The sequence below is a fragment of the Oncorhynchus masou genome, chromosome 12 (assembly GCF_036934945.1).
Source record: "Oncorhynchus masou masou isolate Uvic2021 chromosome 12, UVic_Omas_1.1, whole genome shotgun sequence".
NCBI classification, from domain to species: domain Eukaryota; kingdom Metazoa; phylum Chordata; class Actinopteri; order Salmoniformes; family Salmonidae; genus Oncorhynchus; species Oncorhynchus masou.
In genome coordinates, this window is record NC_088223.1 from 29,074,332 (window position 1) to 29,098,409 (window position 24,078).

The 24,078-nt window shown below is 43.0% G+C and overlaps 1 protein-coding gene across 1 annotated transcript; it reads right to left on the reverse strand.

The window, feature by feature from the left end:
• Positions 1-440: 440 nt before the first annotated feature.
• LOC135549059 (delta-type opioid receptor-like) lies at positions 441-22,515 on the reverse strand. Its single transcript, XM_064979126.1, has 5 exons — positions 22,127-22,515; positions 1,683-1,915; positions 1,386-1,516; positions 808-1,097; positions 441-681 (listed from the first exon to the last, which is right to left on the reverse strand). Exons 1-5 carry the CDS (start codon positions 22,369-22,371, stop codon positions 441-443), a joined length of 1,140 nt encoding a protein of 379 aa, XP_064835198.1. The 5' UTR covers positions 22,372-22,515.
• Between the last annotated feature and the right edge of the window lie 1,563 nt (positions 22,516-24,078).

A 24,078-nucleotide genomic window follows, 5' to 3' on the forward strand; every position in this document is an offset into this window, starting at 1 on the left:
GTTGTATACTTTGGACCACTGTCCTTGACAACATCCTGTGTATTCACTCTGCAGCCAGACATCCATTTGTCATAAACCAGAAATTCACTACTCAAAAAGGCCTGGCACCTTCGCAGATTGTCTCTAAATAGAATCTTCACAGAGATGTGTGTAGAGTTTTATTGAAAACGATTTATGATGAAGAATTGAATATCTCTACTTCTGAGCTACAATAAAGAAAGTTCCTAAATCTCACTGGTAGGAATGTCGATGATGAGGTCTAAAAATAAAAAAGGTATGGTGTGTTTCGGAACCTCCTTTACTGACACCTCTGTGTGAGTCTGACTAAATCATTGTTTGTCCTGTCAGAATTCCGTTGTAGAGATCTGGGTGATCTCAGACTGCAGGTCTTGCTGGACCCTCCTGGATCGAGAACCACGAGGGATCTGGTCCATGCCTAGTCATACGGGCTTCCTTTCCGTCCCAGCTCCAGTCGGAGCGCAGACGGACACGGGCTCCCGGTTGGCGTTCCGACCCCTGTTGAGGGAGTTGCGTTCCACGCGGGTCCGGCAGGGCAGGCAGAAGTCCCGGAAGCACCTCTTGAAGTTCTCGTCCAGGAAAGCGTAGAGAACAGGGTTGAGACTACTGTTCATGTAGCCCAGTGCAATGCAGAGGTGCCAGCTGGCTTTCACATAGGGGTTCCTGTTAATAATGAATCATAATAAGTTATGCATCATTTTATTTGATGCCCTTTTCCAACACACCCAAAGTAATTTGACCGAAAAAAATTGACAAGAAAATAAAAGTACACAAAACATAACGACTAACCCAGAGTCGATCTCCACCAGAGTCTTGATGATGATGAAGATGTGGATGGGCGTCCAGCAGACAATGAAGGCCGCGACGATCACGAGGACCATGCGGGTGATGCGGCGCATGTTGCGGTCCTTCTCCTTAGAGCCGGAGAGCAGGCGGACACTGCGCAGACGCAGTATCATCAGACCATAGCAGATGGTGATGACCATGACAGGGACGATGAAGGCAAAGATGAACACGCAGATCTTAGTGACTGTATCCCAGTACCAGTCAGGGTCGGGGAACTTTAGTGTACACATAGTCTGACCTAGGAGTAGAGAGGGGTGGAGGAGAGAAGAGGGGTGGCGGGGGATATGTGGAGGAGAGAAGGAGAGGAGTCAGACACATTTAAAGAGAGCGGGGGTGAGACAGCTCTAGAGAGGAGTGTGTAGGAAGTTTATGTTATAGAAATAATTGATATTTGACCAAAGATGTAATAAACTGTACTGTAAATTTGCAGGAATAGTGACTTATTCTCTTATTTAATGGGATAATATACAAGAAAGCCGTTGAAAGAAGTGTCAAAAACGTGCTAGCTAGTTTAACGTTACTTTCTCACCACTGTCTGTTGTTTTGGTCACCGCCATGACCATGATGGGCACTCCGATGGCAGAGGACAGAACCCAGATCAGAACGTTGATGATCTTACCCTTGGCGGGCGTCCTGAACTCCAGGGCTCTCACTGGGTGACACACAGATGATTACGTTTCAGTTGCAACTTATATTACAGTGAGTGTTATTGGATCTAGGCACACTTTCCTTTCTATTTGCGAGAAGATACGCTCTGGTTAAAAGTAGTGCACCATAACGTGTATAGGGTGCCATGTGGAATGCTCCTCTCCCTTTACCTGGGTGGCACACAGCAATGTAGCGGTCCACAGACATCATGGTCAGGGTAAAGATGCTTGTGAACATGTTGTAGTAGTCGATGGCGATGACCACCTTACAGAGGACCTCTCCGAAGGCCCAGGTCCCCATCAGGTACTTGGCGCTCTGGAAGGGCAGTGTGCTGGTGGCTAGGGCATCAGCTAGAGCCAGGTTAAAGATGTAGATGTTGGTGGATGTCTTCATCTTGGTGTATCTGTGGGTGGAGACATTTGTTAAATAGATGTTGCTATCAAACCGTATGTTGTATTCTGTGATGATTTTGACATTAATTGATTGAATTTCAATTCACCTGCAAAATTGACTTTTGAATTTATCTCAACCTTGGTGAGAGATAATTAAGTTAAAAAGATTTTGCAGTCAGTAATGACAGCGGTTGGTGCGGATGGTAGAATTTTCTGTTATACACGTATGGTTGAGAAAGCTACAGTTGAAGTCAGAAGTTTACATACACTTAGTTTGGAGTCATTAAAACACATTTTTCAACCACACCACAAATTTCTTGTTAACAAACTATAGTTTTGGCAAGTCGGTTATGACATCTACTTTGTGGATGACACAAGGAATTTTTCCAACAATTGTTTACAGACAGATTATTTAACTTATAATTCACTGTATCACAATTCCAGTGGATCAGAAGTTTACATACACTAAGTTGACTGTGCCTTTAAACAGCTTGGAAAATTCCCAGAAAATGATGTCATGGCGTTAGAAGCTTCTGATAGGCTAACTGACATAATTTGAGTCAATTGGAGGTGTACCTATGCATGTATTACAAGGCCTACCGAAACTCAGTGCCTCTTTGTTTGACATCATGGGAAAATCAAAATAAATCAGCCAAGACCTCAGAAAATAATTGTAGACGTCCACAAGTCTGGTTCATCCTTGGGAGCAATTTACAAAAGCCTGAAGGTACCACGTTCATCTGTACAAACAATAGCACAAATATAAACACCGTGGGACCACGCAGCCGTCAAACCACTCAGGAGGTGTTCTGTCTCCTAGAGATGAACGTACTTTGGTGCGAAAAGTGCAAATCAATCACAGATCTACAGCAAAGGACCTTGTGATGATGCTGGAGGAAACCGGTACAAAAGTATCTATATCCACAGTAAAACGAGTCCTATATCGACATAACCTGAAAGGCCGCTCAGCAAGAAAGAAGCCACTGCTCCAAAACTGCCATAAAAAAGCCAGACTTCGGTTTGCAACTGCACATGGGGACAAAGATCGTACTTTTTGGAGAAATGTTCTCTGGTCTGATGAAACAAAAATAGAACTGTTTGGCCATAATGACCATTGTTATGTTTGGAGGAAAAAGGGAAGCACCGTGAAGCACAGGGGTGGCAGCATCATGTTGTGAGATTGCTTTGCTGCAGGAGGGACTGGTGCACTTCACAAAATAGATGGCGTCATGAGGAAGGAAAATTATGTGGATATATTGAAGCAACATCTCAAGATATCAATCAGGAAGTTAAAGCTTGGTCACAAATGGGTCTTCCAAATGGACAATGACCCCAAGCATACTTCCAAAGTTGTGGCAAAATGGCTTAAGGACAACAAAGTCAAGGTATTGGAGTGGCCATCACAATGCCCTGACCTCAATCCTGTAGAAATGTTGTGGGTAAAACTAAAAAAAAGGCTTGTGCGAGAAAGGAGGCCTACAAACCTGACTCAGTTACACAAGCTCTGTGAGGAGGAATGGGCCAAAATTCACCCAACTTATTGTGGGAAGCTTGTGGAAGGCTACCCGAAACGTTTGACTCAAGTTAAACAATTTAAAGGCAATGCTACCAAATACTAATTAAGTGTATGTAAACTTCTGACCCACTGGGAATGTGATGAAAGAAATAAAAGCTGAAATAAATCATTTTCTCTACTATTATTCTGACATTTCACATTCTTAAAATAAAGTGGTAATCCTACCTGACCTAAAACAGGGAATTTGTATTAGGATTAAATGTCAGGAATTGTGAAACTGAGTTTAAATGTATTTGGCTAAGGTGTACTGTATGTCAATTTCCGACTTCAACTGTATATTCTGTAGAGTTTTGTCCCTGTGTTTTCACTCACGTCCAAGATGCTCAAACTACTTGCCTCTTGCTGTATATGTTGAGCAGAAAAACATTTGGAACATGTCATTCCAATTCTCTTTACACATTGTTCTATTTCTCTGTGAACAAGTGCTTAAAGATATTTATACAACGGGTAGGTCTAATCCTGTATGCGAATTGGTTAAAAGTGCATTCCAACCGGTGTCTATTCCACACATTCCAACCGGCTAAATATATGATGTTAAAATGGCTATTTACTCTGTTCCATCTGACTGTACAATCCACTCATCAGCCTGGCAGGGAAGTTATCATCTTGATCTCCACTATAAAAAGAATCTAGACATTATCTCACATTTCTTTTAGACTAACATTTAGTTTTCAACAATGGAGATTTGTATCAAATTTGCTGTCTTTCTCTCCGACATTTGCAACATTGTTTCAATTTTCAAATTCGATCTCCAACTGTCCCATAGTAATGAACGTGTTGGGGTCAGGAGTTGGGACAAGAGAGAGAGAAAGAGAAAGGCAGTGTTTCAGTTCGCATCATTTTTATGGATATATACAAAGAAATGTCAATTGAAAAAAAGCCAAGCGTAACGAAGTGCAGCTAGTTGGCTGTCTTTCCAGCTTCAGTTTGAAGTTATTGTGTTAGTTGTGTTATTGGCTAGCTCCTCTGACCAACAGTGTCCTAACGACAGAGGACATTTTCTATGCCAGGCGAAATCGTGCCTCATTAGCTCATTGTTATGGATGTATCCAAATAAATGTCACAAGAAAACAGCTTAAACAAATGCAGCTACTGTTGTTTTTCTGTATGCACTGTTTGACGTGACTGTAAGTTAGCCGTAGTTGGCTAGCTAGCAAGCAAGGGATAAGAACATTGCCAGCCAGTATGGCAATGGAACATTTAGAATGAACGACTTGGTCGCGTCCATAGAAACAGAACAAAAAGACTGAACGCCTGGGTCGCGTCTCTGGCGACCAGACCAATAGAATGAACGACCAGCCGGCTTGGGTAGCAACCCTAAGTTTGTTTCAGGGCTATATCTTGTGGAAGGTTGAAATGGTATGAATAAATTAATCAAAATAACATTTAATGAAAATATGTCATGATTATTTGAATATGTTGGTAACCCGTTGTGTAAAAGTGATAATGCCTTCAAAGCCGGTGTTTGGGGCCTAACAACACCCTTACCGATATCCCCCAAACACCAGCTTCTCGGGCATGATCACTTAATCGATCTCTTGAACATGTGTGGAACAGAAAACACGTTATTCTAATTCTCTTCATACGCGGTTCTATTTCTTTCTGAATGAGTGATAAAGGATAATTGATATACTTCAGGCTTGTTAGTGTCTGTTCAAGCACTTTGAGGACCGCTTAGGATTATTTGCTGCATTAAGATATGTTCTATTCCTCTAAAGAACTCCTGCAAAGAAGATTTTCTTTACTTTTTTGTAATTAGACCCAAGACCCACTGGGCAGAGAAATCAGTTCAACGTCCAGTTTTTTGTCAAATAACATGAAAAAAAAATACATTACATTGATGTCTTTTTGCAAATCCAATTAGTTTTCCACATTTGTTTAACTAGGCTAATTTGGCCTGCTAACTGCTAGCTTGTTTAGCCCCGGCCTACTAACTGTTAGCTTGTTAGCACAGGCCTGCTAACTGTCTGAATCGCCGCATCCCCAGCCAGCCCATCCACTCACTGGACCCATATTTACTTTCAATCTTTTTTCGATTTTTAATTAGATTATACCTTCCGGTAACCTGCCTCACCCAATGTGATACGGAATCGCTATTATTTTAAACTCCAGAAGCTAACCAGCTAACTAGCTACAAGCTATTTAGTCATTGTTAGCCACTGCTAGCGGCTTTTACCTTCAGCACAGCCAGCCAGTTTTTTTAGCCTGGATAATACTCGCCAGTCTAGCTTCCCTGTCCCATATACCGCTGCCCCCTGGACACTGTGATGACTTGGCTACATAGCTGATGCCTGCTGGACTGTCCATTAATCATGGTACTCCATTCTGTTTGTTTATGTTTTATCTGTCGGCCCCAGCCGCACTCAGGCTCTGTGTGTAGTTAATCCGACCCTCTCTGCCTAGTCAATGCCATTTTACCCGCTGTTGTTGTGCTAGCTGATTAGCTGTTGTTGTCTCACCTACTGGTTTAGCTAGCTCTCCCAATCAACAGCTGTGATTACTGTATGTTTCGCTGTATGTCTCTCTCAAATGTCAATATGCCTTGTATACTGTTGTTCAGGTTAGTTATCATTGTTTTAGTTTACAATGGAGCCCATAGTTCCACTCTTCATACCCCTGACACCTCCTTTGTCCCACCTCCCACACATGTGGTGACCTCACCTATTACAACCAGCATGTCCAGAGATACAACCTCTCTTATCATCACCCAGTGCCTGGGCTTACCTCTGCTGTACCCGCACCTCACCATACTCCTGTCTGCGCATTATGCCCTGAATATATTCTACCATGCCCAGAAATCTGCTCCTTTTATTCTTTGTCTCCAACGCTCTAGACGACCAGCCTTTAGCCACACCCTCATACTACTCCTCCTCTGTTCCGCGGGTGATGTGGAGGTAAACCCAGGCCCTGCATGTCCCCAGGCACCCTCATTTGTTGACTTCTGTGATCGAAAAAACCTTGGTTTCATGCATGTCAACATCAGAAGCCTCCTCCCTAAGTTTGTTTTACTCACTGCTTTAGCACACTCTGCTAACCCTGATGTCCTTGCCGTGTCTGAATCCTGGCTCAGGAAGGCCACCAAAAATTCTGAGATTTCCATACCCAACTATAACATTTTCCGTCAAGATAGAACTGCCAAAGGGGGAGTTGTTGCAGTCTACTGCAGAGATAGCCTGCAAAGTAATGTCATACTTTCCAGGTCCACACCCAAACAGTTCGAACTACTAATTAAAAAAATTACTCTCTCCAGAAATAAGTCTCTCACTGTTGCCGCCTGCTACCGACCCCGCTCAGCTCCCAGCTGTGCCCTTGACACCATTTGTGAATTGATTGCCCCCCATCTAGCTTCAGAGTTTGTTCTGTTAGGTGACCTAAACTGGGATATGCTTAACACCCCGGCAGTCCTACAATCTAAGCTAGATGCCCTCAATCTCACACAAATCATCAAGGAACCCACCAGGTACAACCCTAAATCTGTAAACAAGGGCACCCTCATAGACGTCATCCTGACCAACTGGCCCTCCAAATACACCTCCGCTGTCTTCAACCAGGATCTCAGCGATCACTATCTCATTGCCTGCATCCGCTACGGATCCGCAGTCAAACGACCACCCCTCATCACTGTCAAACGCTCCCTAAAATACTTCTGTGAGCAGGCCTTTCTAATTGACCTGGGTATCCTGGAAGGACATTGACCTCATCCCGTCAGTTGAGGATGCCTGGTCATTCTTTAAAAGTAACTTCCTCACCATTTTAGATAAGCATGCTCCGTTCAAAAAATGCAGAACTAAGAACAGATATAGCCCTTGGTTCACTCCAGACCTGACTGCCCTCGACCAGCACAAAAACATCCTGTGGCGGACTGCAATAGCATCGAATAGTTCCCGCGATATGCAACTGTTCAGGGAAGTCAGGAACCAATACACGCAGTCAGTCAGGAAAGCAAAGGCCAGCTTCTTCAGCAGAAATTTGCACTCTGTAGCTCTAACTCCCAAAAGTTCTGGGACACTGTGAAGTCCATGGAGAACAAGAGCAACTCCTCCCAGCTGCCCACTGCCCTGAGATAGCAGATGTTCTGAAAGAGCTGCAAAACCTGGACCCTGGGCTTGACAATCTGGACCCTATATTTCTGAAACTATCCGCCGCCATTGTCGCAACCCCTATTACCAGCCTGTTCAACCTCTCTTTCATATCGTCTGAGATCCCCAAGGATTGGAAAGCTGCCGCAGTCATCCCCCTCTTCAAAGGGGGAGACACCCTGGACCCAAACTGTTACAGACCTATATCCATCCTGCCCTGCCTATCTAAGGTCTTTGAAAGCCAAGTCAACAAACAGGTCACTGACCATCTCGAATCCCACCGTACCTTCTCCGCTGTGCAATCTGGTTTCCGAGACGGTCACGGGTGCACCTCAGCCACGCTCAAGGTACTAAACGATATCATAACCGCCATCGATAAAAGACAGTACTGTGCAGCCGTCTTCATCGACCTTGCCAAGGCTTTCGACTCTGTCAATCACCATATTCTCATCAGCAGACTCAGTAGCCTCGGTTTTTCTGATGACTGCCTTGCCTGGTTCACCAACTACTTTGCAGACAGAGTTCAGTGTGTCAAATCGGAGGGCATGCTGTCTGGTCCTCTGGCAGTCTCTATGGGGGTGCCACAGGGTTCAATTCTCGGGCCGACTCTTTTCTCTCTATATATCAATGATGTTGCTCTTGCAGCGGGCGATTCCATTAACATAACATTTAACATTTAAGTCATTTGGCAGACGCTCTTATCCAGAGCGACTTACAAATTGGTGAATTCACCTTATGACATCCAGTGGAACAGCCACTTTACAATAGTGCATCTAAATCATTTAAGGGGGGGGGGGGGTGAGAAGGATTACTTTATCCTATCCTAGGTATTCCCTGATCCACCTCTACGCAGACGACACCATTCTGTATACTTCCGGCCCGTCCTTGGACACTGTGCTATCTAACCTCCAAACGAGCTTCAATGCCATACAACACTCCTTCCGTGGCCTCCAACTGCTCTTAAACGCTAGTAAAACCAAATGCATGCTTTTCAACCATTCGCTGCCTGCACCCGCATGCCCGACTAGCATCACCACCCTGGATGGTTCCGACCTGGAATATGTGGACATCTATAAGTACCTAGGTGTCTGGCTAGACTGTAAACTCTCCTTCCAGACTCATATCAAACATCTCCAATCTAAAATCAAATCTAGAGTCGGCTTTCTATTCCGCAACAAAGCCTCCGTCACTCACGCCGCCAAACTTACCCAAGTAAAACTGACTATCCTACCGATCCTCGACTTTGGTGATGTCATCTACAAAATAGCTTCCAACACTCTACTCAGCAAACTGGATGCAGTTTATCACAGTGCCATCCGTTTTGTTACTAAAGCACCTTATACCACCCACCACTGCGAGCTGTATGCTCTAGTCGGCTGGCCCTCGCTACATATTCGTCGCCAGACCCACTGGCTCCAGGTCATCTACAAGTCCATGCTAGGTAAAGCTCCGCCTTATCTCAGTTCACTGGTCACGATGGCAACACCCACCCATAGCACGCGCTCCAGCAGGTGTATCTCACTGATCATCCCTAAAGCCAACACCTCATTTTGCCGCCTTTCGTTTCAGTTCTCTGCTGCCTGTGACTGGAACGAATTGCAAAAATCGCTGAAGTTGGAGACTTTTATCTCCCTCACCAACTTCAAACATCTGCTATCTGAGCAGCTAACCGATCGCTGCAGCTGTACATAGTCTATCGGTAAATAGCCCACCCAATTTACCTACCTCTTCCCCATACTGTTTATATTTATTTACTTTTCTGCTCTTTTGCACACCAATATCTCTACCTGTACATGACCATCTGATCATTTATCACTCCAGTGTTAATCTGCAAAATTGTAATTATTCGCCTACCTCCTCATGCCTTTTGCACACAATGTATATAGACTCTCTTTTTTTTCTACTGTGTTATTGACTTGTTTATTGTTTACTCCATGTGTAACTCTGTGTTGTTGTCGGTTCACACTGCTATGCTTTATCTTGGCCCGGTCGCAGTTGCAAATGAGAACTTGTTCTCAACTAGCCTACCTGGTTAAATAAAGGTGAAATAAAAAATAAAAAAATAAAAAAATAGGCAAGTTAGTTAAGAAGAAATTCTTATATACAATGACAGCCTAGGAGCAGTGGGTTAACTGTTTATTACAGAGCAGGGCAACAGGTTTTTACCTTGGCAGCTCAGGGATTCAATCCAGCAACCTTTTGGTTACTAGTCCAACACTCTAACCACTAGGCTACCTTTCACCCCTAGGTGACCTGCTGACCCAAAACACTGATTCAACATCATCATGTAGATTTTTGGGATTTAAATTATGTGGCAACAATGTTGATTCAACCAGTTTTTGCCCAGTGGGGAGCATGTTGGCTGAGTCACTCGAGTAGTTGGAGATATTGGCCTAATGGGGTCAGAATCTCTCTAAAGGCACAATATAAATGTATTCATAGAGATATATTATATCTTAACCTACTTTGCCTTCAAAACATTATTATATTAGTCATAACCCATTGGTCTGTATGTAAAATGCTCTAAGAGTTACAGAATATGCTGTGTTGAAATTGGTGTGCCTAAGTGAGAACGGTACTTGTCAATAGATTTTTGCACTGTGGCTCTGTGGATACATTAAGTGAATATTTTGTACAGTCCATTTAGTTAATGGTCCAGATGTGTGTGTTCACCATAAAAGCTATTGATGTTCAAAAGTCAAAAGGACAACAAAATCAAACCAAACAACACTCAGAATGAAGTAAACAACATTTACTGGAAAATGGAAATCAGCTTTGGGCGTTGGTCAGTCTTTGACAGGGACTGTAAGCTCCTAATCCTAACTCCCTGTTGGGTCGTTCCATGACATTTCAGCAAGCCGTTACACCCACTATCTCAGATTGATTAAGAAATAATTTTTGTAGTTAGAAAAATATAAAATTAGCATTCCTGCTAAATCCTTTTGCTGAAATATAATTTGATCTCTGAGAAATTAAGCTGCTTGATTGCACCCAAATTCATATAATATTCAATATGTCCTGGTAGTCCATCTGGCCACGTGGCGTTGTGACTGTTGAATGTTTAAAGGTCTTGCTCATATCGACTACGGAGAGCGTGATCACACAGTCTTCCGGAACAGCTGGTGCTCTCATGCATGCTTCAGTGTTTCTTGCCTCGAAGTGAGCATAAAAGGCATGTAGCTTGTCTGGTAGACTTGTGTCACTGGGCAGCTCGCTGCGTTTCCCTATGTTGTCCTTAATAGTTTACAAGCCCTGCCTCATCAGACGAGCATCAGAGCCGGTGTAGTAGGATTCAATCTTAGTCCTGTATTGACGCTTTGCTTGTTCATCTGAGGGCATAGCGGGATTTCTTATAAGCGTCCGGATTAGTGTCCCGCCACTTGAAAGCGGAAGCCCTTTCCTTTAGCTTGGTGCGGACATTGCATGTGATCCATGGCTTCTGGTTTGGATATGTACGTACAGTCCCTGTGGGGACGACGTTGTCGATGCACTTTTTGATGAAGCTGGTGACTGAGTAAGAAATTAGGACTGTTGCAGGAATGCTTATCTTGTCTGTTTCTAACAACAGAAATGATTTCAGAACAAAATCCTCATACTCTTTGAGGGGGAATAACCCTGATGCCTGTCGCTCAGTAATAAATACATTATAGCCTATTGATTTCCCATTCCCTTTCTCCCTCTATAAGATATGGTCGATAACATGTACTAATTTACATCTCTTAGTGCATAAACACTACCAGCCAAATCATTCTGGAGACTGGGGCTATAATCTAGGTCTGTGGAGTGTCGGTGTCTGTGCTTGTGTGCGTGCATGTGTGTGCTATAATGTAATATAATATATATATATGCCATTTAGCAGACACTTTTATCTGAAGCGACTTAAAGTCATGCGTGCATACATTTTACTTATGGGTAGTCTGGGAATACTCTACAAAATGAGCTACAAAGGATCACCCATATGCAAAATGTCTCTTTGCTGTAAGTCAGCAAAGAGGCCTTGAGCCAGGACTGTGATGACCATTCCATGTTTAGGCATCCCATCTGCTTAGGAGACTGATGGTGGGTTAGGGGTGTTAGGGGACAGGACTGTCGAGTATGTAGACTGAGAGCTGCTGGTGATTTGCTGATTTCTCTTCTGCTTCGACGGCTTCCACAGGAGGGTTAGACCCTCCCGATTGAAATAGTCCATGAAAGCCACCTTCTTAATTGTTCATCTGACAGATGTGTTGTGATCCCTGTCAGGTCAAGTCATCTGGCCGACATTGAACAGACTTTACAACAAAAGTGTGTGTGTGTGTGCATGTGTGTGCGTGTACGTGCGTGTGCGTGTGCGTGTGTGTGAAGAGTCGTGACAGGCATTGTGATATGGGCCAACTCAGGGACAAACGCTTTAACTTAAAACAAGGTCAGGTCAGTGGATCTAAATATTGTCTATTCAATGTATTTCTGTTTTAATTGCACCTGTCTCTATTCAATCAAAAGGTTAACTAGATTAATTGTTGGTTATCTCCCTCTCTCGCCATCTCTGTCTGTATTGGGTCTTGGTGTCAGTCAGTAAGATGGTCATTGACCTACTGGGTCTGCCTCTCCAGGGTATCAGTCACTCTCTACACCATAAACGCAGCCCTGACAATTAATTTGATCACCCTGTTACAGGATAACTTTCATACAATGCAGGACAATTACAACGTGTTGTTTATTTGAGGTGTAAAAAGGCTTCTGAAGTTTGTAATGTCCACTTAGAAATTTCAGACTTGATTTTCCCTTGCGAAAAACGTATTAACCCCTACAGAAATGTCCGTTAATTATTATTCACACAATCATTCACATTTCCTGTTGCTGCAGGATTCTTTTCCTGGCTCAAACTGGCTCAAATTAAGATCCTACATCTATAATACATCCGATCTGTGGTCAGTAGTACTGTGGTTTCTAAATGGGTCTCTGTTGTACAAACACATCACTTGTCCATTGCTGTGAACCTGCTCATAGTGTATCACAACTATATCTCAATGGGGCAAGGAAGATATGTTTTAGGAAATATTGCTTGAGTCATGTACTGGGGTGCCAGAGACAGAGTAAATCTATTGTCTGAAGTTTACGGTGCTCAGATGAGTCAGACCACAGCAGGTTACAGACTCTTTTACCGCTAGGGAAGATTGTTCTTGATGGGAGATTTCTTTCTCTGTCTGTTAAAACCCTTTGATTCAGCATAACTTCATCTATGAATCCGTCTGTGCTCCCTAGCGCCACTGTCAGCAGGAGAGAATTAGATATTACATGTTATATTTTTCGTATTTATAAGATGACGGTGAATCACAGGCAGTCATTATATCCATTGGATGGGTTTGCTCTCTGCATATGTAGAATTCTTATCGCTAGCCCTGATCTGAGCTGGCGTGGTCAGGGCACACCCACCCTCACCTCTCCTCCACCACCAAGACCCATGCTGGGACCATGTCCCTTCTCGTCTTTCCTGTCCTAACCATGGTCCACTCCCCTCTGTCTTGAACCAATGTTACAGGAGCCAGGGCTTACACATGACAGTCACAAACACAGAGACACACACACACACACACGGAGACGGAGATGCTATAAAAGACGCATAGATTGGGTGGCCTTTGGGCTCTGTTTGTGTGGATGGATGTTGATGAAGTGGCTAGAGAAGGGGAGAGGAGGCGGGTGGGCAGTGGGGGAAGAGACATGATGTCACATGTGCACGATGTTACACATACAGGAGCTGAGAACACACAAGTGGCCAGATACTGGCAAGATGTTGAAAGGATACGGTGTTCTGTACAGCACTGTACGGTACAGTCGATTCAAGGAACTGGCTAAGATAGGCGGTCCCTCCCTGCTATCTTTAAAGGGGGTGTAGCTGACAACCTGAAGCATCTTCTCATCAGGTTACAGCACCAAGGCAGGTTTCACCACAACATGCTATGTTCCATTTCCCTTTGAGGATGACACCTGTGCATGCATTAATCATAGAAGAGGAGGGAGAAGATGAGCTTTTGATATTTTCCCACGGTGCCCACTCTGTTCATGCCATCCGTTTAACTGGTTCTGGACCTGTAGTAGTTAGCTAATGCCACAGGTTCATAGGGGTGGTCAATTCTCCTTGTTTGGAAGCCTGAAAAGCTTGAAAACAGTGGGATATTTTCTTCCAATGTCATGTTAAATCATGCTGTTCAAAATGAGAACCATGATCTGTAACTGTGATAGTATCATAGATGTCAGTCTAGTTGAGGATTGTAGCTGTGGAGCTGTCATTGCTGTCCTGCCCTGTCATCTCATGTCCCTAGAGCAGTGGTTCACCACCATTTCCATTCGGTGGACCACCAAATCACCGTCAAAACCTCTTGAGGACCATTATTTGTGGAGTCACTAAATGTTTTAACATTAAATATCTTGCCGGACAAATTTTGAGTCCGTTTTATCCATGAATGTAACAGTTAAAAGGCCTATTATTATTATTATGAACAATTTGTATTTTTTTAAAGAAATTAACATTTCATATAGTATAATTAATACCCCCAACTGTTTTTATTTTTGAAGGAAAATAAATTGCACCAAAAAAAGTACCACGGACCACAGGTTGAAAACTACTGCCTTAGAGGTTAATCAACATACGGAGGAGGCAGATCCTTGTTAGAATCACCGCTGCAGGCTACAGAGGGTTGTGTGTGTATTTGTGTGTGCGTTTGTTAAATTCACAGCAGCAGGGAACAGAGGGTCATTTTAAAAACGTCAGTCAGTGGCCTTGGTTCCAGGACAAACCGGATGGAAATTGAATACTTCCTTCTCCTGACCCTGGTGAATATTGATTATTGTCTTATTGATCACAGCTTCATCAGACCACAGGCAACATTTGTACACCCAGAGCCATTGATCATAGTCTGTCACCACAAGTTAATCACTCGGTCCAGTATTAACCATGTTCACTGGGCTCCAGTCCGATATGTGTCCATTTCAGCCAAAGGCAGCACACCATGAAAAATTAACTATATATACAAAAGTATGTCAACACGCTTTCTAATTAGTGGATTCGGCTATTTCAGCCAGGTGTATAAAAATTGAGCACACAGCCATGCAATCACCATAGACAAACACTGGCAGTAGAATGGCCTTAATGAAGAACTCAGTGACATTCAACAAGTCGGTTCATCAAATTTCTGCCCTGCAAGAGCTTCCCTGGTCTGCTGTTATTGTGAACTAGATATGTCTAGGAGCAACAACGGCTCAGCCGCGAAGTGGTAGGCCACACCAGTTCACAGAATGGGACCACTGGGTGCTGAAGCGCGTAGCGTATAAAAATTGTCTGTCCTCGGTTCCAACGCTCACTACTGAGTTCCAAACTGCCTCTGGAACCAACATCAGCACAAAAACTTTTCATCGGGAGCCTAAGATCACCACGTGCAATGCCAAGCGTCGGCTGGAGTGGTGTAAAGCTTGCCACCATTGGACTCTGGAGCAGTGGAAACGCGTTCTCCGGATTGATGAATCATGCTTGGAGGAGGAATAATGGTCTGGGGCTGTTTTTCATGGTTCGGGCTAGGCCTCTTAGTTACAGTAAAGGAAAATCTTAACGCTACAACATACAATGACATTATAGACAATTATGTGCTTCAAACCTTGTGGCAACAGTTTAGGGAAGGCCCTTTCCTGTTTCAGCATGACAATGCCACCGTGTATAAAGTGAAGTCCATACAGATATGGATTGCAGAGATCGGTGTGGAAGAACTAGACTGGCCGGCACAGAGCCCTGTCCTCAACCCCATCGAACACATTTGGGATTAATTAGAATGCCGACTGCGAGCCAAGCCTAATCGGCCAACATCAGTGCCTGACCTCACTAATGCTCTTGTTGCTGAATGGAAGCAAGTCCCTGCAGCAATGTTCCAACATCTAGTGGGAATCCTTCCCAGAAGAGTGGAGGCTGTTATAGCAGCAAAAGGGGGACCAACTCCATATTAATGCCCATGATTTTGGAATGAGTTGTTCGACGAGCGGGTGTCCACATACTTTGTAGTGTGTCTTGCTGCTGTAACGGAGGTGGTTTGGTAAACCATGCTTGCTTGATAGCTAACCTTGCCTCAGACCTGAAAAGTTGTGTTTGCTCTATGAGTTATTACCTAGGCTTTAGCTCAGAGGGCTGACACAGTAATGTGGCGCATGGGAGACACAGACTCAAACATCAGTTTGTCACACTGCTTGGAGACTCACTCTATCAGTTTGTCACACTGCTTGGATACTCACTCTTTTATGAGGGTCCTTCATACAGTAAGTTTACTGTGAATTGGAGACATTAGCATTTGGACAAGCAGTGCTCAAACTTTTGGGCTTAGTGGGCCAGAATAACATCTGAGTGGTGCCCCAACTAGACATGATGTATTTAGAAATAGGACAGGTAAACAATAGCTTTTTAGGGTCTTTAAACAACCACATTTTAGTAAGCAATCGTAAAATAACACTTCACACCAAACTCACACTTAAGAACACATTCTAATTACCAGTAATGATGTATACATTTTTAACAGTTGTGGCACAGAAACAGCAACCGAGTTTCTATGTTCATCAGGCTAATAACTTGAATATGGTTAAAATGACTTGAATATGGGAAAGATGTAAAAATGTGTATTTGCAGCTCTGATCTGTCATAATTTCTACCCCACTGTTTCCTCCATACTCTGCGGAAGTGCCCTCGACCCCTCTTCGCTTCCCACCACTTCCCTGACCAAACACACACGACTCCTTCCAGAGCTCTCTCTCACACACACGCACATGCACGCACGCACACACACACTTCACACACACACTGCTGAGTAAGAGAGTAGACATGCAGCGAGACACGGGAGCTGGTGTTGACTCACACCCATCCTAAAAAACAACCAACTAAAGCTTCCACTCCACTGGGTACAATATTTCAGGCAGGAATTGCTGCTCTTTGTTTGTTTGGGTAAACCCTGATGTATTTCCCCAAAGAAAGGATTTTGACCTAATCAGAGTTATAAGATGTCAGCTTATGGTGTATACCAGAGTTCATCTTATTCAAGCTCATTGGATGGTTCTCCCCCGTTTGGGAGTTTTCCTCCTAAGACAGCTCTGCTTATGCCCTGCGTATGAATCAACCAAATACACCACCTAGTACATCAGCTACACCACTCAAAGAAGTAATTTTATCAACTGCACACCCTCATTCATAACATTAGCCATTTAAATGTAGGTCATAGCACAGTACATTGGGTACAAACATCTCTACACTATTACTGATTCTGTGTGTGTGTGTGTGTGTGTGTGTGTGTGTGTGTGTGTGTGTGTGTGTGTGTGTGTGTGTGTGTGTGTGTGTGTGTGTGTGTGTGTGTGTGTGTGTGTGTGTGTGTGTGTGTGTGTGTGTGTGTGTGTGTGTGTGTGTGTGTGTGTGTGTGTGTGTGTGTGTGTGTGTGTGTGTGTGTGTGTGTGTGTGTGTGTGTGTGTGTGGCTGGCTGGCTAGCAGAGCGAATGCTTCTGATCTGGGCTATGTTACAGAGGGATGAACCACAATATTGGTGGTGTCAGCCCCAGCTCTCCCCTCAGTCAGTAATCACAGAAGAGTCTTCTTTGGCTCGTATTATAAGTAATGCTATTATGGATACTAAAACATAGCCTTCATATCTACCCAGGCAGCTCTCCCTCTGAAGCAGCCGACACCTGGGTTCAAATAGTATTCATTTTCTTTCAAATACATTGAGTGTTTGATTTAGCCTGCCTGGAATGCCAGATGGATACAGTCAACAGCTCTCTAGAACAGAGGGAGGGGAGATACTGTAGATGGCTCCTAAATAGCTTAATTACTCACTGTGCTGTGTTTTCAAAATGAATATCCAATGCCGATCACGATTCACAGTGAATGAACAATAGTGACTGACTGTGGATGCTAAAACACTCATTTTACTCCAATAGTGAATGTTTTCTTTCCTGCTTCTTTCCTGTGTAAGGCTGATTACTCCATGCCTAGCACACAGTTTCAGAGAATCAGAAAGCATCGAACCCAACTCAACCTCACCACTTTCTCCGCACTTCATATCTCCCTGTCTCTTCCAATAAATGTGTGTAATTCAGTCCTTGAGCTGTTCTTGTCTATTGATGTTCTGTATTATGTAATGTTTTATGTTTTGTGTGGACCCCAGGAAGAGGATCTGCTGCTTCAGCAACAGCTAATGGGAATACTAATAAAATAATAAAATACTAAATCCAGCTGTTTCTCTCCACTCTCTCTCCCTGTCTCTCTCTGTTTCTCTCCCTCTCACACACCCACTCTCTCTGTCTGTCTCTGTTTCTGTCACTGCCTCTCTCTCTCTCTCTCTCTCTCTCTCTCTCTCCCTGTCTCTCTCTGTTTCTCTCCCTCTCACACACCCACTCTCTCCCTCTCTCTCTCTCCCTCTCTCTGTCTGTCTCTGTTTCTGTCACTGCCTCTCTCTCTCTCTCTCTCTCTCTCTCTCCCTGTCTCTCTCTGTTTCTCTCCCTCTCACACACCCACTCTCTCTCCCTCTCTCTGTCTGTCTCTGTTTCTGTCACTGCCTCTCTCTCTCTCCCCCTCTCTCTCTCTCCCTCTCTCTCTGTCTTTTTTTTCACTCTCTCTCCTTACATTTTGGGGTGGTAGTCATAGTAATGGCAGGTCATGTGCAAGGAAAACCCCACTTTAGAGCAAAAATTCTGATCTGTGCGTCCAGACAGAGGATTCGGTTTGTATCAGAATTCAGATCCACATATGGAGGTGGTATAAATCCGGAGTCAAAAGATCAGATTCCATGTTTCTTTTTGCTGTTTACACTGAAGGGAACACATATCATACTGTATCAGCAGGTTAGGAGAGTATTTTATCTAACCTAACCTTAACCCTTTTCGTAACCTTAATCTCACTCTCCTAACCTGTTACGTTCATTCTCCTAACCTGCTGCGTAAATTCTCCTAACCTGCTACGAAAAGTAACTTCCGTCCGTAGCTGTATAGGCCTACCATCTAGTAAAACCCCTTTAAAGCACCTCCACAGGGAGAAACCAGAGTCCTATATTTTGAGAGTTGGGCCAAAGCGGTTTCTCTCTGAATGTTCTGAGAACGCCACTTTCTCCTCCACAGCTGTTGCTAAGTGATAATTGACACTTCCGTATTGTGCTGTTTATTTCTGATAGTTTTCAAAACCTATGAAGATGTCAACTGAAAGCAGATATGTAGTTTGTTGAGACCATAACACAGTACCGACTTGGATACACATTATCCCGAATGCTAATAAAAAAAAGTCTGTTAAATCCACTGCTCTGTTTTGCTTGTTGACAGCGAGTAATTTCATAGGGAATTGTCGGAGGCACTCTCATATTGTACATCACCAACATTTTGAGAATAAAGGAGCTAACATGGCATCCGTTCTAATACCTGGGTGAACTCTCTTAAATATATGGCTCTCGGAAAACCAACTAATGTCCATTGTCATGACAACCCCTTTCATTATCTGACAGGAAACAGCAGAAGAGGCCACTATACGTATGTTTTCTCTGACAACCAGAGAGGAGAGTTCATACTGATAGTAGCCTCCTGGCTCTTTATGTCAAGAGTTACAGCCTTATTCTAAATGTGACTAAGTAAATACAATTCCTTGGCAATCTACACACAATACCCCATAATGACAAAGCGAAAAGTATATATTTTTTACATTTTTTTTTTTTTACAATTTTACATAAATATTCAGACCCTTTGCTATGAGATTCGAAATTGAGGTGCATCCTGTTTCCATTGATCATCCTTGAGATGTTTCTACAACTTGATTGGAGTCCACCTATGGTAAATTCAATTGACTGGACATGATTTGGAAAGGCACACACCTGTCTATATATGTCAGAGCAGAAACCAAGCCATGAGGTTGAAGGAACTGTTCATAGAGCTCTGAGACAGGATTGTGTCGAGGCACAGATCTGGGGAAAGGTACCATATTTTTTTCAGCATTGAATGTCCCAAAGAACACAGTGGCCTCCATCATTATTAAATGGGAGAAGTTTGGAACCACCAAGACTCTTCCTAGAGCTGGCCGCTTGGCTAAACTGAGCAATTGGGGGATAAAGGCCTTGCTCAGGTAGGTGACCAAGAACCCGATGGTCACTCTGACAGCACTCCAGAGTTCCTCTGTGGAGATGGGAGAACCTTCTAGAAGGACAACCATCTCTGCAGCACTTCAACAAGCAGGCCTTTATGGTAGAGTGGCCAGATGGAAGCCACTCCTCAGTAAAAGGCACATGACAGCCCACTTGGACTTTGTCAAAAAGGCACCTAAAGACTCTCAGACCATGAGAAACAAGATTCTCTGGTCTGATGAAACCAAGATTGAACTCTTTGGCCTGAATGCCAAGCGTTACGTCTGGAGGAAACCTGGCATCATCCCTACGGTGAAGTATGGTGGTGGCAGCATCATTCTGTGGGAAGGTTTTTCAGCGGAAGGGACTGGGAGACTAGTCAGGATCGAGGCAAAGATGAACAGAATGTCCTTGAGTGGCTCAGCCAGAACCCGGACTTCAACACGATCAAACATCTCTGAAGTACCAGAAAATAGCTGTGCAGCAACTATTTCAAGAAAGTATGCTTCAAGAAATTACTGAGTAAATCGTCTGAATACTTATGTAAATGTAATATTTCAGTTTATTTGGAATAAATCAGCAAAAATGTCTAAACCTGTTTTTGCTTTGTCATTATGGGGTATTGTGTGTAGATTGGTGACAGAGAAAAAAACAACTTAATACATTTTAGAATAAGGCTGCAATGTAACAAAATGTGAAAAAAGTCAAGGGGTCTGAATTCTTTCCGAAGGCACTGTATATAACAGGATTGGGGTGAAGTAAGACACGAATTGCTCTTTAATTCTGTTCAATTCATGAATTTGAATTGTATTTAAATTGGACATACCCCACAGGAAGCAGTATTTGAATGAAAGGAAGTGGAATTGATTTAAAATAAATTTTAATTAACTTCAAATGACTTATTCTACACATCCCCATAATTTTGGTTACAATAGCATAAGGTTGAAACATTTAATTTTCTAAACTCATTCTCTTGAAACAATTGTATATTATTATAGTGGTCTGGAAATATTCTAAAACCATGTTGTGGGTTGTCTATAATAATCCATACTTCCCTTAATGTTCGAAATATCAGAAATAAAAAAATCACAGAATGCATTAGATCAAACACTTCCTTATGGAAACATGCCAAAGTGAAATACTGCTTCACATCTAAGTTATAATCAAATTAAGATTTGAAATGGTGTGTATATTATTTGCATTAATAAGTGGCACTGATAAAAATATTTGTGAAATGAATGAGACTCATGTTTCACTTCTAAATTGAATTGGTTTCAATTGGTTTTAATTCAATTCTTCTTCCTTCAATTAAATTCACATTCTGCTTCCTGTGGGGTGAGGCTAATTCAAATTAAATTCTAATTCATTGTTTGAATTTAATTCAATTCAGAAATTCCAACCCTAAAGCTATTATTAGATTCAGAGCAACTAGACTGGACATTGTTTTATAATGTCTGACTGCAGTGGCAATAAAGCTATTAGTGGATTCAGAGCTACTAGACTGGATACGGTTTTATAATATCTGACAGCAGTGGGCAGTAACAGAAGTAAGTGCACTAGACTGGACATCCAGTTTACTAGACTGGATACTCACTGTCTTATAATGCCAGACAGTTTAGTACTGTCAAGGGTTCAGTTTCGTACACTGCTAGGGTTCAGTTTAGTACACATTGTGTGGGTTCCGTCCTCCAAGTTTGGCCACGGCCTGCCATGTCTATGAACATGTCAGAGGGGTTTTTTTTGTGATGTGGGCAAAATGACTATCCTTAAAAATACACTCAGCATGGTAATGTCATCATAAACAAAAACCCCATCACTGACATAAGTACTATTTCAATTAAGTGAGGGTGCAGATTGGGAATAGCCAATAATTGAATCCTGTTGATCCTAATTATTGTTTGTAAAATGGGAGCATTTGATAATAAAACTTTTTTTTAAGATAGCCCAATTTGAGTACTCTTTTGAGTGCTGTGTAGTAGGCACACACACACCACACACTCTCCACCAGACTCTCTCTTTCCTTTGGTCCTCACGTGCTAGTAAACACTGATTTACTGTTTCGCCAGCAAAAATGTTTCCTTGTTGAACAAAAGCAACAACAACAAAAAAGTATTATAGAGTGTAGCATCTTCAAATCACAGAAAATCATTCATTTTATCATTGATTTGCGCCCTGTGCTTGCTTTTGACAAATACACGGTTTACTTAACTAACACAAAGAGAAGCACACATTATATATTGGTCTATTAAAAAAAACGCGATTTCTATACGAAATACACGATTCCCCTATAGCCTAAAACCTTCTTGAGAAAAGTACATTTTCAGTCACGCATATTCCCACAAATATATGCATTCACATGCTTTCTTACAGACAATATTAAGGCATATAATCTCAAAAGCAAGTTCCCACCAATGATAGTAGGCTAAATATAATATGCCACGAGTGGTTCCAGTAGAAAAGCCTTACCTCACCACCCCGTACATCACAAGGACATTCCCGAGCAATCCCACCACGCAGATAACCGAGTAGAGCGCGGTGATGGAGATGGCTACTATAATATTGGAGGCGCTCTGAACCGGGAGCTGCTGGGTGTAGTTTTCCCCGTTGGGCACGAACCCCATCTCGTCGTCCGGGTAGGTGACATTGAACGGAATCACCGAGTACATGTCGAAATCAGCCGGTTCAGCACCAGGGGCAGTGGACGGCTCCATGGCTCTAGGACTGTCGCGCGCCTGTGACTGTTACTGTTCTCTGGTCTGTGGTGCTGAAAACTTATCCAAGCACTACTGGTCGGCTGGTCGGACACGGCTCGCGCTTTTGTTTCGCCTGCTCGGCGTTTTATTGGCTGGAAGGTGTGTACTGATCCTCACGCGCCAAAGGGCAAGGTGCACAGTTTACAGTCTCACCAAGGGGTCGAACATGAAAAACAGAACGATGACAGACTTCCCAACCCCAAAAATAAGAATAGAAAAGCAAAAATGATTTCACTTCTGTTTAGAGTTCACAGAACGTTAGGATGATTCAAGAATCGTTCGGTCTTGTGTCTGGTTGAAAGAGAGGAGCCCTGTTCTCAGGAGGATCGGTCTGTATAATGTTGACGGTAGCCTTTAGTGGGAAAGGTGCATGCGGTGATTTGGTCTCGCTCTCCAAACGTCTAATAATGTAAACACTCGCGCACTGCAAGTGTTTTTTTTTTCTTTCATAGGATAACACATCAAAGCTGTGCACAGTAGGCTGATAATTGTTTAAGCCTATTCCGCTGAGCTATAGATTCATCTCTACACGTATTGTAGGCTATGCGACAGAACATACACTATGTATACAAAAGTATGTGGACACACCTTCAAATTAGTGGATTCGTCAATTTCAGCCACACCAGTTGCTGACAAGGTGTATAGAATCGAGCACACTGCCATGCAATCTCCATAGACAAACAATGGCAGTAGAATGGCCTTACTGAAGAACTCAGTGACTTTCAACATGACAGTATCATAGAATGCCACCTTTCCAACAAGTCAGTTTGTCAAATTTCTGCCCTGCTAGATTTTCTCCAGTCAACTGTAAGTGCTGTTATTGTGAAGTGGAAACGTCTAGGAGCAACAACGGCTCAGCCGCGAAGTGATAGGCCACTAAAGCTCACAGAACAGGGCCACCAAGTGCTAAAGTACATAGCAGGTAAAAAATAATCTGTCCTCGGTTGAAACACTCACTACCGAGTTCCAAAGTGCCTCTGCAAGCAACATCAGCACAAGAACTGTTCGTCTGGAGCTTCATGAAATGGGTTTCCATGGCCGAGCAGCCGCACACAAGCCTAAGATCAGCATGCGCAATGCCAAGCGTCGGCTGGAGTGGTGTAAAGCTTGCCAGCATTGGACTCTGGAGCAGTGGAAATGAGTTCCCTGGAGTGATGAAAAGGGGGACCAACTCCATATTAATGCCCATGATTTTGCATTGCAATGTTTGATGAGCAGTTGTCCACATACTTTTGTTCACGTAGTGTATGATAAAAACATTGTTGGTGTACAAGAACATGATAATGCAATTTTATTTTCATAAATTCCCAAATGCAGGACTTCGAATGAAAGGAAATCATTCATATTTACTGGGCCTAGGCTTATTAGTGATACAATTACTGTATGTCGACGTAGGTAGTTCTTGGCAAGGCAAAAATAAAATAATCTAATAAGGAATTGAATGGTGCCTCAGATTGTTTTGATATGGCAATATTAATAATTTAATTGAAAATGTGGAAAATGTGGAATAGTACAGCAACACTCTACATATCGTGCCAATAAGGTTAACCCTTTTGGTGGGAATTGTAAAGTGGTTCCACTCCTGGTGGTTTGTACCTCAAACCATAGGGACGTCCGCCGAGAACATGAAAGAGAACGTGTGCCGCGGCCACGGGGTCTATAAAT